The sequence below is a fragment of the Bufo gargarizans genome, chromosome 5 (assembly GCF_014858855.1).
Source record: "Bufo gargarizans isolate SCDJY-AF-19 chromosome 5, ASM1485885v1, whole genome shotgun sequence".
In the NCBI taxonomy this organism is placed as follows: domain Eukaryota; kingdom Metazoa; phylum Chordata; class Amphibia; order Anura; family Bufonidae; genus Bufo; species Bufo gargarizans.
In genome coordinates, this window is record NC_058084.1 from 343,989,787 (window position 1) to 344,004,970 (window position 15,184).

General features: G+C 44.7%; 1 protein-coding gene across 8 annotated transcripts in view; it reads left to right on the plus strand.

Moving 5' to 3' along the window:
• The window catches only part of ANKRD28 (ankyrin repeat domain 28), a 146,596-nt gene that overhangs the window by 40,004 nt on the left and 91,408 nt on the right, over window positions 1-15,184 (plus strand). For 5 of the 8 annotated variants that reach the window (XM_044294921.1, XM_044294923.1, XM_044294924.1 and 2 more), the window contains exons 1-2: window positions 7,545-8,770; window positions 10,605-10,688. In XM_044294921.1, coding sequence (XP_044150856.1) covers window positions 8,654-8,770; window positions 10,605-10,688 — 201 coding nt within the window. In that variant the 5' untranslated portion in view covers window positions 7,545-8,653. Of the gene's footprint in view, window positions 1-7,544; window positions 8,771-10,604; window positions 10,689-15,184 lie in introns of those variants that run through there. The other 3 variants (XM_044294922.1, XM_044294926.1, XM_044294927.1) reach the window with 2 other exon arrangements.

Genomic DNA, 15,184 nt, shown 5'->3' on the forward strand with positions numbered 1-15,184 from the left:
CAGATCGGCGGGGGTCCGACTCCCGATACTACCTCTGCCAGTCAGCTGTATGAAGAGAACGCAGTGTTCCTGTGTTCTGTTCACTGTTTACCTGCTCGCTGTCAGCACTGCACCGACGGGCAGTGTAATTACAGCTCCCCCGTCCCATTCACTTGAAACTGAGTGTATGTATGGTACTACGGCTTCTTCCCCTTCCAGTGAGTGGCCTGAAGGAGCTGCGGTGCTGACGGCGAGCAGGTAAATGGTGAAGAAACTGCAGCGCTCGCACGAGTTTCATTTTTTCTTCATACAAGGTTCCCAGGAGTCAGACCCCCGCCGATCTGATACTGCCGACCTATCCTGCGTTGCATCCTTTTCACTGCTGCTCACCGTCGACATTGCAGCTGCACAGAAGTATAATTACTTCAGCTCCGTCCCATTCAAGTGCAGCAATTGATACTGCACGGCCGCTGCAGTGCCGATAGTGAGTAGGTAAACGGTGAAAACATCACTAATAAATATAGTTTTGTCATTGACAGCACAGCAATAAGGTTACATACAGGATGCATTTTTTGCCACAGATAAATCGTCTGCAATACGTGGCATAAACCGCACCAAAATCCACACAAGTTGCATGTGGATCTGTCGCAGATTTCACCCGACATATTGATCACCACTCGTCAATTTTTTTGTGAACCTTTCACAAAAGCTGTTAAAATCTCATCTACTTTGTCATCTGCCAACCGCAGACGTGTCTGTATCTTGGGGTACTTTCACACTTGCGTTGCAGTTGCCTGAACTGCCTGCCTGATCAGAAAAACTGTATTCAATTTGCAGACTGATCAGGATCCTGATCAATCTGACAAATGCATTGCAATACTGTATCCGTTTTTTCTGGTGTCATCTGGAAAAACAGATCCGGTATTTATTATTTTTCACATTTTTAAAGGTCTGCACATTCGTTTTACCGAAACACTTGATACCGGATCCAGCATTCAGACAAGTGTTCCGGAATTTTGGCCGGAGAAAATACAGCAGCATGCTGCGGTATTTTCTCTGTCCAAAAACCGTACAGTGACTGAACTGAAGACGTCCTGATGCATCCTGAATGGAATGCTCTCCATTCAGAATGCATTAGCATAAAACTGATCAGTTTTTTTGCAGTATTGAGCCCCTAGGATGGAACTTGGTGCCGGAAAAGAAAAACGCTAGTGTGAAAAGTACCCTTAGACAAGATGCAGAACGTCTTGGGATTCTCAGAAGCACAAACAGAAGTGGAAGCAGATTCCAGGACGCTGTATGAATCCAAGACCATGAGACTCACTACTCCACCCAACATTCAAACTCAAACTTCATCCAATTGAAATTGAAACCAGAGAAGCGCGTATAAATGAAGGGATGGAAATCTGTGTCCTCTCCAAAGATTCCCATGTGAGCGGATCGGGGCTGAAGGCTCCATTCGAAAAAGGAGGGAAAATTACAGACTCCATCTGGGATACCCCGACAGATATGAGTCACAGTTTGGGTCTGTGTTAGGGTGGAGACAGTGGATGTAACTATAGAAGTCCGGAGAGATGACTCAACATCACTGGGCCTTCCTAACCACATCACATCTACTCATTCACAGCAGCACCGGAAAAATTATTCATTTTCTGCTCTGGTCCTTGTGACTGGAGATTTTTTAATAAAAAAAAAAAAAAAAAAAAGGGGGGGGGGGGGGGGGGGCAGTGGAACCCTCCAAAACGCAGAAAGAAAAATGTCCCATCCATTTACTTAATCACGGAGACTGTTGCTGAATTCAGTAAACTGTAGTAAATTTGTTGACACTCGCTTAACTCCACCGACTAAGGGTATTTCCATATGGCGGAAATACCTGTTGGAGAAATCCAAAAAGCTACTGACTAATAACTTTTGTGCGGTTTGGACTCTGTCTGCCCCTCGGGCCCTCGGGCCCCAGAGGACAAATCGGTGATGTCATTCTCTTATTGCCCTGCCCCCTAGACGGACCGCACAGACTTGCGGCAGAGGGTCTTGCTTTCCATTTGTGGCCCCACCTCACCGAGCGTGGCTGTACATTACCAAAGTGCAAACCCCTTAGGAGCATCTTAGTTTGAAGGGTTGTTGGCTGTCATGATATTGATGACCTGTCCTCTGGCACTGCTAGGTTCAGTACAGATCCAAAAGAAAGTCATTGTCACATGGTCCATCGTACGACGTATGTACCATATATTTCTGTATGAGGTCTAGTGAAGGCGGTATTTCTAACTACTGAATGATTTAAAAATATATATATATTTTTGTCCCTTTTTTTTTTTTTTTTTTTTTTTTTTTTAACCTTTTTAGGGCATAGTCATAAGTGGGTTTTTCTTTTTTAGAATTTTTTTTTTGGGTCACCTTTTTTTTCATCTTTGTCTTTGGGTTAAATGTCTGAAAAAGCCATGCCCAGGGCATGATATGTCTTGACCGAAAAAAAATATAAGAAACATGCCACAAAGGGAAATGCACTGGTAATAGTGTTTCATAATTTAATATTTTTCTATTAAATTACAGTTAGTGTGCTTAAAATGCGTGTAACCAATCTTACAATGATTATCCCATGATTAATGTAAAAATAAAGTCGAGCATCACATATTAGAAGCTGGAACCAGCCCTGTACCTCACATGGATCCGGAGCTCTCCCCATTCATTGCTTCTATTTATCTGCTAGATTACTTGAAGCTGGCAGCTCAGGTCCTTTCTCCAGGGTGTGTGCTTCTTGCCGCAGCTCTCTCCCTGTAACTGTCACAGTTCAACCATGCAACTGAGCAGGTGCGTCCACCTCGGCAATGTTTCTGAGGTGGACAGAGAAATAAGAAAAAGAGCAAAACAGCAGGTTGCACTATACAGATAGATTTTTATTGTATAACTCAGCAGCTATACTAAATTTTTAATTGCATGCGATTACAAAAGCGTTAAGATCCATGTGTAGGTTTTAGTACCTGGTAGTGTACGACGTGATCAGTAAATGTCCCTGCGCTAATTTTTTTATTTTTTTTTGCAGATTGGCTGCTCCGAGGCGCTGTGCCCCTCATTCTTTTTTGCCGCCCTGTACGCTAATTAACGGTGAGCAGTTAATTGGCTGTGAGCGGTCTAATCACAGCCAGTTTTTTTTTGTCTCCCTGGCTGTGACACTTTCTGCTGTGATTGGACAGCTCACAGCCAGGGAGAAGGAGACGCCCCTGAGGAACACGGCCATCTCCTCCTCACTGTACCGATTACACTAATTAGCGTACATGGTGGCAAAAGAGAACGAGGGGCACAGCGCCCCAACAGAGCAGCCGATCTGAGAAAGAAAATTAGCAGAGGGACGTGTACTGATCATGCCCAACACTACCAGGTACTAATATTATGTCAGGACCAGTGAAAGGTCCTCTTAAAGGGGTTATCCAGGAAATTCTGATAACCTACTTGCTGAGCACCAACCTCTCCAAATAGCTGATCGAGGATAGGTAATCAATAATTTTACTGAATAACCCCATAAATCTTTCTTTGCTTTTCTCTGGTCAGTAGAGGGGAAGCAGAATTAGTATTTATCCTTCCTTCCATCCATCCATGTCCTATTTCTTACCCATCTCCACTATGTAACTAGTAACGGCTGTGGGCTGCTGTGCATACACCTTTAAACATCTGTGTTAATTTTGGTTGTATGCTCGGAAAAGGTTACGACAGGACAGCTATGTTGGCTCTGGCCTCTGTATATTGGGTACGTTTTGGCAAGTAAAATGATATCACTGTTTCCTGATCATTTTACAGCTTGGCACTAATCATATGTTTCCAGGTACCAGGCCGACTCCAGGGGGAAATTTATCATGAGGGGAATACTTGAAATCAGTTCTGCTTCAGTCTGCGTTGGCGTACTTTTATCAAATGTCGCCGGTTGTAGGATGAATTTCTCTTCTCCTTAAGGCCCCTTTCACACGGGCGTGAGTTGAACGCATTGCGCCTGCACTGAATCAGGACCCATTCATTTCTATGGGGCTGTTCACATGAGCGGTGATTTTCACGCATCACTTGTGCGTTGCGTGAAAATCGCAGCAAGCTCTATTTTGTGCGTTTTTCAAGCAACGCAGGCCTCATAAAAGTGAATGGGGCTGCACAAGCAAGTGCGGATGCGGTGCGATTTTCACGCACTGTTGCTAGGTGACGATCGGGATGGGGACCCGATCTTTATTATTTTCCCTTATAACCATGTTATAAGGGAAAATAATACAATCTACAGAACACCGATCCCAAGCCCAAACTTCTGTGCATGTTCCCGCAACGCACCCGCACCTTTTCCTGCAACGCCCGTGTGAAAGAGGCCTAAATCCTCCTATTGGAGTGAGAGAAAAAGCCTCAGAGATAAATCTGGAGTGAAACTCTTTAACACTTCAAACCACGACCACTTTACCACCCACAACGGAGTGAGCGGTATAAAAATGCAAAAAGTCTCAACATTTTGAAGCCAGAAGTCTGGAGTGAAGGTGTGATAAATCGAGGCCCACGAGTCTACCGGCTTATTGACTAATTGCTGATGTCAGACCTGAGCGTTTGGGATGTTTGTGGATGAGAGGATCTCCTTTCTCATCACAGAAAGGTATCAGTTTCTATATGTAAAATGGGTCCTTCTAGTGCCACCTATAGGTGCTTACCCTGTAAGTCTGTGTCTTATAAAGACACCCAATTGTACACAGCTCACAGTTTTGTATACAGTAGGCTTCTGATGGGCTGAATGAATGAGACAGCCTCACCAACTATTTTCTGTGTGTGGGGATATATATATATATATATATATATATATATATATATATATATATATATATATATATATATATATACCCCCCTCATTTCCACCTGTTGGAAGGAGGCAGAGCACTCAGGCAAGTGTTGCAGTCTGGAGTGAGACTCCATGCCTTTCTGCAGATCAGTCCCATTCAAGTTAAAGGGGTTGTCTGGGTTCAGAGCTTAACCCAGGCATATCCTCTTTTTCACCCAGGAAGCCCCTCTGATATGAGCGGCTCCCTTGCCCTGTGCTGAATCGTGCAGACAAGGGCTTTTTCATTAGATCCGGTGACGTCCCGTGCATTCCGTTCCATTCTCATACCGGAGAGCGAACCGCAGCATGCTGCCGTTTGCTTTACGTCCTGGGATCCTGAGAAAGACAGATCCGTCATGACCCACAATGCAAGTCAATGGGGACGGATCCGTTTTCTCAGACACAATCTGACGCAATAGAAAACGGATCCGTCCCCCATTGACATTCAATGGAGTTCATGACTGATCCGTCTTGGCTATGTTAAGGATAATACAACCGGATCCGTTCATAACGGATGCAGATGTTTGTATTATCAGTAACGGAAGCGTTTTTGCTGAACCCTGCCGGATCCAGTAAAAACGCAAGTGTGAAAGTAGCCTAAAACACAGCCCCCACCTAAACAAAATGCTCTTGCCCTGCGCGATACAGCACAAGGCAAAGGAGAGCATTGGAGCATGAAATGCGCTGCCTGGGTGAAAAAAGGGATATGTACAGGTTCAGCTCTGAACCCAGACAACCCCTTTAAAGGTGTTCAGCTGCCAAGCGTAGACGCTATGCAATGTACTGTGCTGTGCTTGGTACGTATGAAGAGGATGTAGCACTTGAATGCTGCAGCCTCTTTAAACAGCTGATTTGTAGGGTTGCCAGGATTAGGACCCCGACCAGCCTGATACTGATAACCTATCTGGAGCATAGGTCATCAATGTTTAGCTCCTGGAAAACCCCTTTAAAGAAAACGTTTGAAGGCTTGGTGCTACACGGCGATCTTGGCTGTGACGACCTTCGCTGTAGTAAGGCATACATTGATGTGAATGGAGTCGCAGTGGCTGCACTGCTACACAGGGGTGTTTGGACATGCGTGACGTCAGTCAAATCACAGTGTAGCCCCATTCTTAATCTACACTAGGATATTCTCCCATGTTCCAATAGCCAGAACGTTTTTTAATTTTACTTTCGTATAACCATATGAGGATTAAAGTTTGCGGGATAAGATGTATTTTTTAGTGGAACCATTTATTTTACCATGTCTTGTATTGGAAAACGGGGGAAAAAATACTTTGTTGGGTTAAATTGAAAAGACAATTCCGACAAGATTTTAGGGTTCTGATATTATGATGAAGCACAAGAATAGGGTTCTACAATAGGGCCTGCGGGATGTACACGTCCGGATACCCTAATTCAGGGATGCCCAACCTGCGGCCATCCAACTGTTGCAAAATTACAACCCCCAGCATGCCTGGACAGCCTACAGCATGGATGTCAAACTCATGGCCCTCCAGATGTTGCAAAACTACAACTCCCATCATTCCATGATAGCTGTAGTATGCCCAGGCATGATGGGAGTTGTAGTTTTGCAACAGCTGGAGGGCCACGAGTTTGACATCCCTGGCCTACAGCTATCAGCCTACAGCAGGGCATGGGTAAGAGTTGTAGTTTTACAACAGCTGGAGCGCTGCATTTTGGGCATCCCTGCCCTAATTTATACGGTCAGTGATTGTATGCCGAAACCAGGAGTGGGAGCAACAGAGATGAGGTGTAAGGCCTCTTTCACACAAATATGTGCACTCCGTGGCAGTATTGCGGACCACATTTGCAGATCCGCAATACACAGGCATTGTTCCGTGTGCATTCCGCATCACGGATGCGGACCCATTCGCTTCAATGGGTCCACAAATCTGGAGATGCGGAATGGTACAGAGTGCTTCCGTGGAGTTTCGTCCCATACTTCCGTTCCAGATTTGCGGACCCATTGAAGTGAATGGGTCCGTGATCCGCTGCGGCTGCCTCACAGTGGGTGTTCGTGTGCAAGAGGTCTAAGGGAAAGATCTGCACCTGTTCTGTGTTCCTGACCTGCACCTGATTTTGGCTTATAATTACTGATTGAAATCATTGATCAAACACTGTGAATGTATGAGATTTGCCTTTCAGGAGTGTAGGAATGCTGAATTCCAGCTCCTGAGAGCTAAAAAAGAAAAGGATAAAAAAAATCTAGCATCTGTCAGACCCCCAGACATAATCTGGTGGGCGCTGCTCATGCACGCGGTCTCTGCACCCTCCCCACTAGTTATACCTCTGGGGCTGTTGTATAAGCAGGTCTTTTGTTGAACATATGTGACTGGCGTCCAGAATGCAATATTTAATCCCGGCTTGATCTTATTTTTCTATTCTTGGAGATTTGGAGGTTTTTGTTGAGGAGATAATAGCCGGGCTTATCCTGTGAATGGCATGCCCTGCTTATATAACTGCTTTCACATGTGGCGCTGAGAGAGTCCTCGCTGAAGCTGGTCCTGGTTAACGGCAAATGTACCCTTTAGCTTCGTGGAAAAAATGTTGAAACTTGGGTCGTAAAGTGTGCCCCCTCCCACTGGATGCAGATTAGTCACTAAACCACCAATGTTGTTGGTGAGCGCTGCAGAATGGGGGCCGAAGCCCCTCCTCGGTACAGGAAGTTACTGGTTCACCCAGTGCGGTGGCTTCAGGCTCCTGGTAGCGTGTGATTACTAGGCATTTCATTCTGCAGCTCTGCAGTGTGTACAGCTGGAGGCTGCTGCTTCTGCTCTCTTACCAGCCACCTCTCCGCCGAGGAGCCTGCAGCTCTCAGAAGCATCTCCTCAACAAAGGAGTCATTCAGTGATACCGAAAGGAAGCCTATTAAATAGCGTGTGATGCTTATGGGGACATGAAGAATGAAGCCGTTTGCACGTTAAAGGGCAAAGGGACGCCCGCTCTGGTTGAGGATTACAAAGGTCGCCTCCTTGCCTTTGGGTGCTACTTTGCTAACTCCAGGTGAAAGGAAGTGCTGCAGTCCCCTCCGAAGCTTTAGCGTGGCAGAACCTTTGACAGCTGGGCTCGGGGCGATTCCTAGCTTCTGCTTCTCGTGGCTGGCGTAATGAAGTAAACACATCCTCTGTATTCCTGTCATGTGGGACTTTTGGGATTTAGCCGGCAGCGTTTCTCCACGAGTACCCAGCTCCCTTGTGGTCTGAGTCATCACAAGTGACTGAGCGCTCCCCACTTTGGGCTTCATTGTTCCTTGTTCTGTAGAGCGGGGATTTGGTCCGCCGGGATTATCCATCGAATTCCAACGCCCGGATTCGAGAAAAAGCAAGACCATGAATGAAAACCCCTTTTTGGATCATCTGAGAGAACCAAGACTGATTCAGCAGGATGCAATTGTCACAGCCATGAACACGCTGACTAGTCTGGTTTAGTGACTGACCTTGCAGGGGGCACTGACTCTTTTTGCCCCCTCCTCCTGATTAATAAGTGAAGACTTTTATGGCCGCTCAATGAATTGTTTCCTAGATTACTATCTCAGAAAAGAACCTCTTGCATCTCCCTGGATGTTTGCTTGCTTTACAGATTTGTGTCATTGCAGTGGTCTACAAGATATTGCACTGAATACACCGGATATTACCTGGTTTTATTAGTGATGTAGTTTTTTTTTCTTTTTTTATGTATTGATTTTTATTATTTTTTTCTATATCAACTGAGATGTCATGGAGGAGTTTTCTTAGTTTTTTGATAATGATTTTGAGGCTCGGAATAGAGTGAAGACATGAGTGGGCTTCCTGCCATTATTTTCCAGTTTCAGTAGCACACGAGAGAGAGCCAGATCGAATGAGCCGCGTGTGTATTGTGGTCTTGGAGGAGGGGGAGGATGAGTCCCCTACTTTTCCCTCCAAGTTACCGAGCTATGGAAATCCCTATCGTCCTCCACCTCCTAAGGCTGTGCTGGTAAGGCTGGGGTTTAGTGACTGGTTGTGCTTCGATTTACTTTCAGTCTCCATGACAAACTGCAAATGTGATTAGCCTAGCCTCCGTAGGACTGAAAAAAATCGCAGGTAAACTACAGGAATGGTTCAAAATAGTATTCCGCCATTTCTACGTTTCCTGGGAAGCTTGGCGATACCCTGCATGAGCGCGGTTTTAGCTAGAACAGGGACCAGTAGCCTCCTGCGATCCAGCTCTTCTGAAACTACAATTCCCAGAATGTAACTCCCACAGGAGTGAATGGAGCAGTCGCCAACTAAGCGTGCATTCTGGGAGTTGTAGTTTCACGCCCCCTGCAGTGCCAAAGGTTTCTGATCCCTGACCTACAGAGAATCTGTCCTTTTGTAGCTAGTAGTACAAGTCTGGAAAACTAGGAAAGCTGGATGTCAGCCCCTGTCTGAACTTTATTGGTGGCCATTTCACATGTCACTCGGCTTTTTGGATGCATTTCTGGTTCATGCACACAGCCTCCCGCATATTGCAGTCCATAAACCAAGGGGTCTGCAAAATCCAAATACCGTCCGTGTACACTAACACTGCTACAGTACGGACAAGAATAGGACATGTACTAGAAAGTGCCCGAATGGATATACCGTACGATGACCCTTAGAATGAAATGGTTCTGAGCGCAATCCACAAAAAAAGGGGATCAAATATGCAAAATCCAGTCGCATGCCTGAGGCCTTAAAGGGGTTTTGTCACTTCAGGAAATAGCATTTATCATATAGAGGAAGTTAATACAAGGCACTTACTAATGTATTGTGATTGTCCATATTGCCCCATTCGCTGGCCGGATTCATTAAAAACACCAGCCTATGTGCACCCCCACGGTCCCGGCAACCAGAGAGGCCGACCCTTTTTCCTATAGTGTGCAAGCACGACCACCTCTGGTGGATTTCAGGGTGGTCGTAACCATGGAAATAAGCAGTGTATAGTGTGATGGAAAAATGAAGCCAGCCAGCAAAGAAAGCAATATGGACAATTAGTAAGTGCCTTGTATTAACTTTCTCTGCTTGATAAATTCTACTTGCTGAAGTAACACAACCCCTTTAAGTAAGAGTACCGAAGAGGCAATTTCTATGTATCTGTTTGTTTTTTATTTTTTGTCATGTTTTTTTGTGTGAAAGTTTAGAGACCCGTATTTAAGCCCATCTTTTGTATGCTTGAATATATACTGCTGCATGTTTTTATTTCGCTGCAATCCGCTAATTGATGCCTTTACCATACTTCTGTAAGACGAACACTGTATAGAAGCCTGTGACATTTATAGCCATGGAAACCTTGTCACACTTCACCATTTCGTCTGGTAAATCCTGTGTTCTGGGCTGGAAGGAATGTTTCCATGAGGCCTGGGAGCCTCGTGGCAAACCACAGAATAAACCCTTTTTTTTCTTTGCTTGTTAAACATTTGTATTACTATAGCTGCGGATCTTTAACTCTATATTGCCACGTACATGGTAAATATTTGCATGTTATATGGTTTCCATAGTTACAGCCCTCTACACCACATTTGCCTACATTTTAAGCTTCGGCTTGGTTGGAAGTTACTGTGGTCACTGAGGCTTACAATACACCTCTGGGTACATTCACATATATCGGAATAATCAGTTGCAGATTTTGACTTTAATTTCTGTAAAATCTGTACATATCTCATGAGGGTTTCTGATTTTGCTGCTTGTAGGACCTTTTTCCAAGGTCTGAGTAATCACTGAATTGTATGTATTTTAGAGCAGATTTCTGGAACTTGTTTTATTTTCCAGCATATAATAATTATTTGTGTTTTTCCCTGTTTTTACAGCCTCCCCTGGTTCAAGCAATTTTTAATGGCGATCCTGATGAAGTTCGGGCACTGATTTTCAAGAAGGAAGACGTTAACTTTCAGGTCAGTGTTTGTATAGTTCTTCATAACCACTGGGAAAATGTTTTCTACTTGAAAGGAGCCTGTCATCATCACTGCGTCCTGAGCTACGTTCACATTAGTGCTGTCGCTTTCCGTTCCGTTATAGGATCAGCAGAGCTGAAATAACTGACACAAACAGAAACTAACAGATCCCATTGACTATACTGGAATCCGTTTGGTTTCCGTTCAGGAGAACATTTTTTATTTTATTTTTTTGCAGGATTTTTTTCTCCCCTATTTTTGATGAACACTGTGACGGAGGATCCTAATGGAGCCTTCAATGCAGATGTGAACTTAGCCTTAGATGCGGTATGACGCCAGGACTGGTCTCTGCTTTCCATATTTGATTGCCTGTGTTTGTATCCCTGACGTCTGGGGTAGAATCCCATTGCTTGCTGGCTCTGGTGCACAAATCATTACCCCTTTCCTCATCATGTATTGCAAATGACTCTGGAAACCAGAGGGCTGTAAGAGGGACGAATCTGTGAGTGATACTAGGATTTCATGTGCGATTGAGGATGCGATCAGCTGTCATTTACGTGAAAGTAAGCTTGTGTAGATTGGGGGGGGTCATGGATAGTTTGACTCTTCTCCTCCCAAGAATGACGCTATGACTGCATTTCTCTTGGCATACAGCATGGGAAAACTTCAGTGGTATATAGGCTGATTAGGAAATGGCGTTGCCAGGTTCTCTTTAGATTCTAATTGGCAAAATTTATGCCTAAAGGGGTATTCCCATCACAGGCAATGGGGGGCATATCTCTAGGATATTCCCACATTGTCTGAAAGGTGTGGGTCCCGCACCTACACCAAGAACAAAGTGGGGAGAGTGGTGGCTGAAGGACCCCAGGTTTCCCGAGGTCCGGCCACTGCCAAGCGTTCTCCCCATACAAGTTAATGGGGAGTGCACCGCGCTTGCGTGGCCACTGCGCCCATTCATTTCTATAGGGCCAACGGAAATAGCCGAGCCAGTGCTCGGCTATTTTTGGCTGCCCCATAGAAATGTGTGGAGGGTGTCTGCACATGCGCAGTGTGCCCTCCACCACCTTTCCCCCACTCCGTTCTCGCTGTAGGTGCGGGTCCCAAAGGTGGGACCCACACCTATCAGACAATGGGGGGCATATCCTAGCGACATGCCCCAACTGTCTGTGATGGGACAATCCCTTTTAACATGTCTTAAATTGTGGGTCCAAGCGGGATACCTCCCATTTTTTGAGGCAGGCATCACACTATTACCACAGTCCCCGATCACATCATTTTAGAGCAAGCAGAAAATGCTTGTATCGCCTCCAGAGCCTAGCTATAATGGAATCTGTAAAGCTCCTACAAAGGCTTGTCGCGCTTGTTTTGCTCACCATGAGGTTTTCCCTTGCAGGCTTGTGTGACCTTGATAGAATTTCAGCTATTTTAGAAAGCAAGGATGAGGGAACTGGCTGCCATTCCCCACAAGGGTTTCCACTGTAACGGCTACAAGGTCACCATTTTCACCTGTTCTGTAGGCTCACCGTCCTGTTGAAACATGCCCTTTATTAAAGCTTAGTACTGGCGTGCGTTCACTTCCCCCTGCATACCTCGTCCTCTGCACTGTTATATCAAAGTATGGAGATAGGTATACGGTAGTATGCTTTTTGGTAAAATATCTTATTTGAGGCTGAAGATGATTAGGTTAATTTTCTGCTGCTTTAAGATTGCTTGACCCTTTTGGAGTCTCTGTAGGTTTTTGGGCATAGAGCTGTGAAGGAAAGTTGGGAAGCGGATGGAAAATGTGTACTCAGATGGAAGGCCAGTGGCGGACTGTGAAGTTACTTACAGTAGCCTTCATCATTTAACGGTTTAGGCTGTTTTCACACTCGCGTTTTGGGTGGATCCGTCATGAACGGATCCGTTTTTATTATCTGTAACATAGTCAAGACTGATCCGTCATGAACTCCATTGAAAGTCAATAGAGGACGGATCCGTTGTGCCAGATTGTCAGAGAAAGCGTATCCGTCCCCATTGACTTACATTGTGTGTCAGAACAGATCCGTTTGGCTCCGTTTCGGAACGGAGGAACTTTTTGCTTGTGAGAGCCCTGAAAAGATCTCCCAAACGGAAAGCCAAAATGCCAGTGTGCAAGTAGCCTAACTCGGGTATACACGCCTAGCTCTAATAAACTAGCAAATAAAAAAAGACAGTTATCCTTTAAGCAAATAGCACCTATCATGAAGACACAGTGAATACAAGGCACTTACTAATGTATTGTTGTTGTCCCTATTGCCTCCTTTGCTGGCTTGATTCATTTTTCCATCACATTCACTCCTCGTTTCCATGTTTACGGCCACCCTGCAATCGATCTGTGGTGGTAGTGCTTGCACACTATAGGAAAAAGCACTAACCTATGCTCACTCCCATGGTCCCGGCCACCAGAGGGGCTGACGCTTTTTCCCCATAGTATGCAAGCACGGCCACCACTGATAGATTGCAGGGTGGTCGTAACCATGGAAACAAGCAGTGTATAATGTGATGGAAAAATGAATCCAGCCAGCAAAGAAGACAATATGGAGAATCACAATACACTAGTGCCTTGTATTCACTTTCTCTACCTGATAAATGCCTCTTGCTGAAGTGACACAACCCCCTTTTAAACCTAACAGTATTGTCTAGAAAAGCTACTCCAGTTTTCCTACTCCACCCTACTGCTGGAGTGAGATTGCGACCTTTTTTGTGACTTCTAAAAGTGTTAATAATAAATCTGGAGGGCAACTCATTAACATAGCCAACCTCACCCACATTCCAAAACTGCAGAAAGTTGTAAAAATGCAAAAAGTTGCAAAATTTTGCACAACTGCAAAAAGTCTCAAAAGCCCTATTTTGCAACCTTTTGAAACCAGAATTCTGGAGTGAAGGCATGATAAATAATGGCTAAAGACTTCACAAAATACACTGTAAAAGAAACTAGAACTTTATCGTATTGTATTAATAAATAATAAACGTCTGTAGGCAGAAGCCATGCAGACACTGGTTGCCCTCATTCCTTTCTCAGCGACCACGTCCTGAGACAATAAAAGACAAAATGAACAAAGTAGGACAACTCTGTATGTTGAATGTGGCCCATAGAATCCCGTCTTAGGGTACTTTCACACTTGTGTTATTCTTTTCCGGTATTGAAATCCGGTAAAGGGGCTCAATACCGGAAAAAAACACATCAGTTTTGTCCCAATGCATTCTGAATGGAAAGCAATCCGTTTAGTATGCATCAGGATGTCTTCCGTTCTGTCCTTTGTACAGTATCTGACCGGACAAAATACCGCATGCTGTATTTTTTTCCGTCCAAAATCCCGGAACACTACCGCAGTTGCTGGATCCGGCATTAATTTCCATTGAAATGTATTTCCGTTCCGCTGAAAGATAGAACTATTATTGCCCGCAAATAATGATCCGTGGCTCTATTTTAAGTCAATGGGACCGCAAAAAAAAAAATACGGAATGCATCCGTATGTCTTCGTATCCGTTCCCTTTTTTCAGGGCCATCTATTGAAAATGTTATGCCCAGCTAAATTTTTTATGTACTTGCTGTTTAAACATTATTCTATGCTTTTGTTTGCGATCTGCAAACAACTAATCACAAACGGAATGGTAAAACGATACAGAAGGGGAAACACTACTGAAACAAAAAACGGATCCGTGAAAAACAGACCGCAAAATACAGAAAAAGCTATACAGTTGTGTGCAAGGGGCCTAAGACATACAGGACATCCTCCCTCTAATCTTGGCCCTGGAGTGGGAGTCCTTACCCAGAACTACGTCTGACTTTGTGTGGAGCATCCCTGCCCTGTCCTCTTCCAGGAGGACAAAAAATTAGCCATTTTTGGGACCAGGACATTTAGAAGACAAGACTGCGAAAAGAAGTGATGGCGTTTGACAGCTGGTGGCACAGTGGTTAGCCCTGTCGGCTTGTAACACTTGGGTCTCTGTTCAAATTCAACAGGGCTCCATCCGTGTGTTAATTTGGTGTTACCGATCCCTGTACACTGACTCTTGCCTGGAAAGGCTTTGTTTTAAACCTGTGCATGGGAATGAAGTTATTGCTGCTGTTCTCCCGGGACACGGATGCGATATAACAAATTGAGTTAAAATTGGGAAACGAGAAGAGGAATTCCAGGAGCGCTTGGCCTAAATATCGCAGTCATTTTAAATGCAGTTTTACAGCAGAGCATTTTCTGTAGATACTAAACACCGCAGGGAATTTTTTTAAGTCTATTTTGCTGGAATCTGCGTTGTGGTAATTTGGGCCAAATTGATCAAATGTCACCCGATGTTAGGTAAATTTGATGCATCTAAAACCTCTCGAGATGTTACTCCACTTTCTACCCCACCCAAACTAATTAACATAGCAAACCACACCCACTTCCCCACCCACTTTTCAAAACTGGAGCGACCGCATAGAAATGTCACAAAGCCCTGTTTTGCAACTTTTTGAAGCGAGAATTGTGACCAAA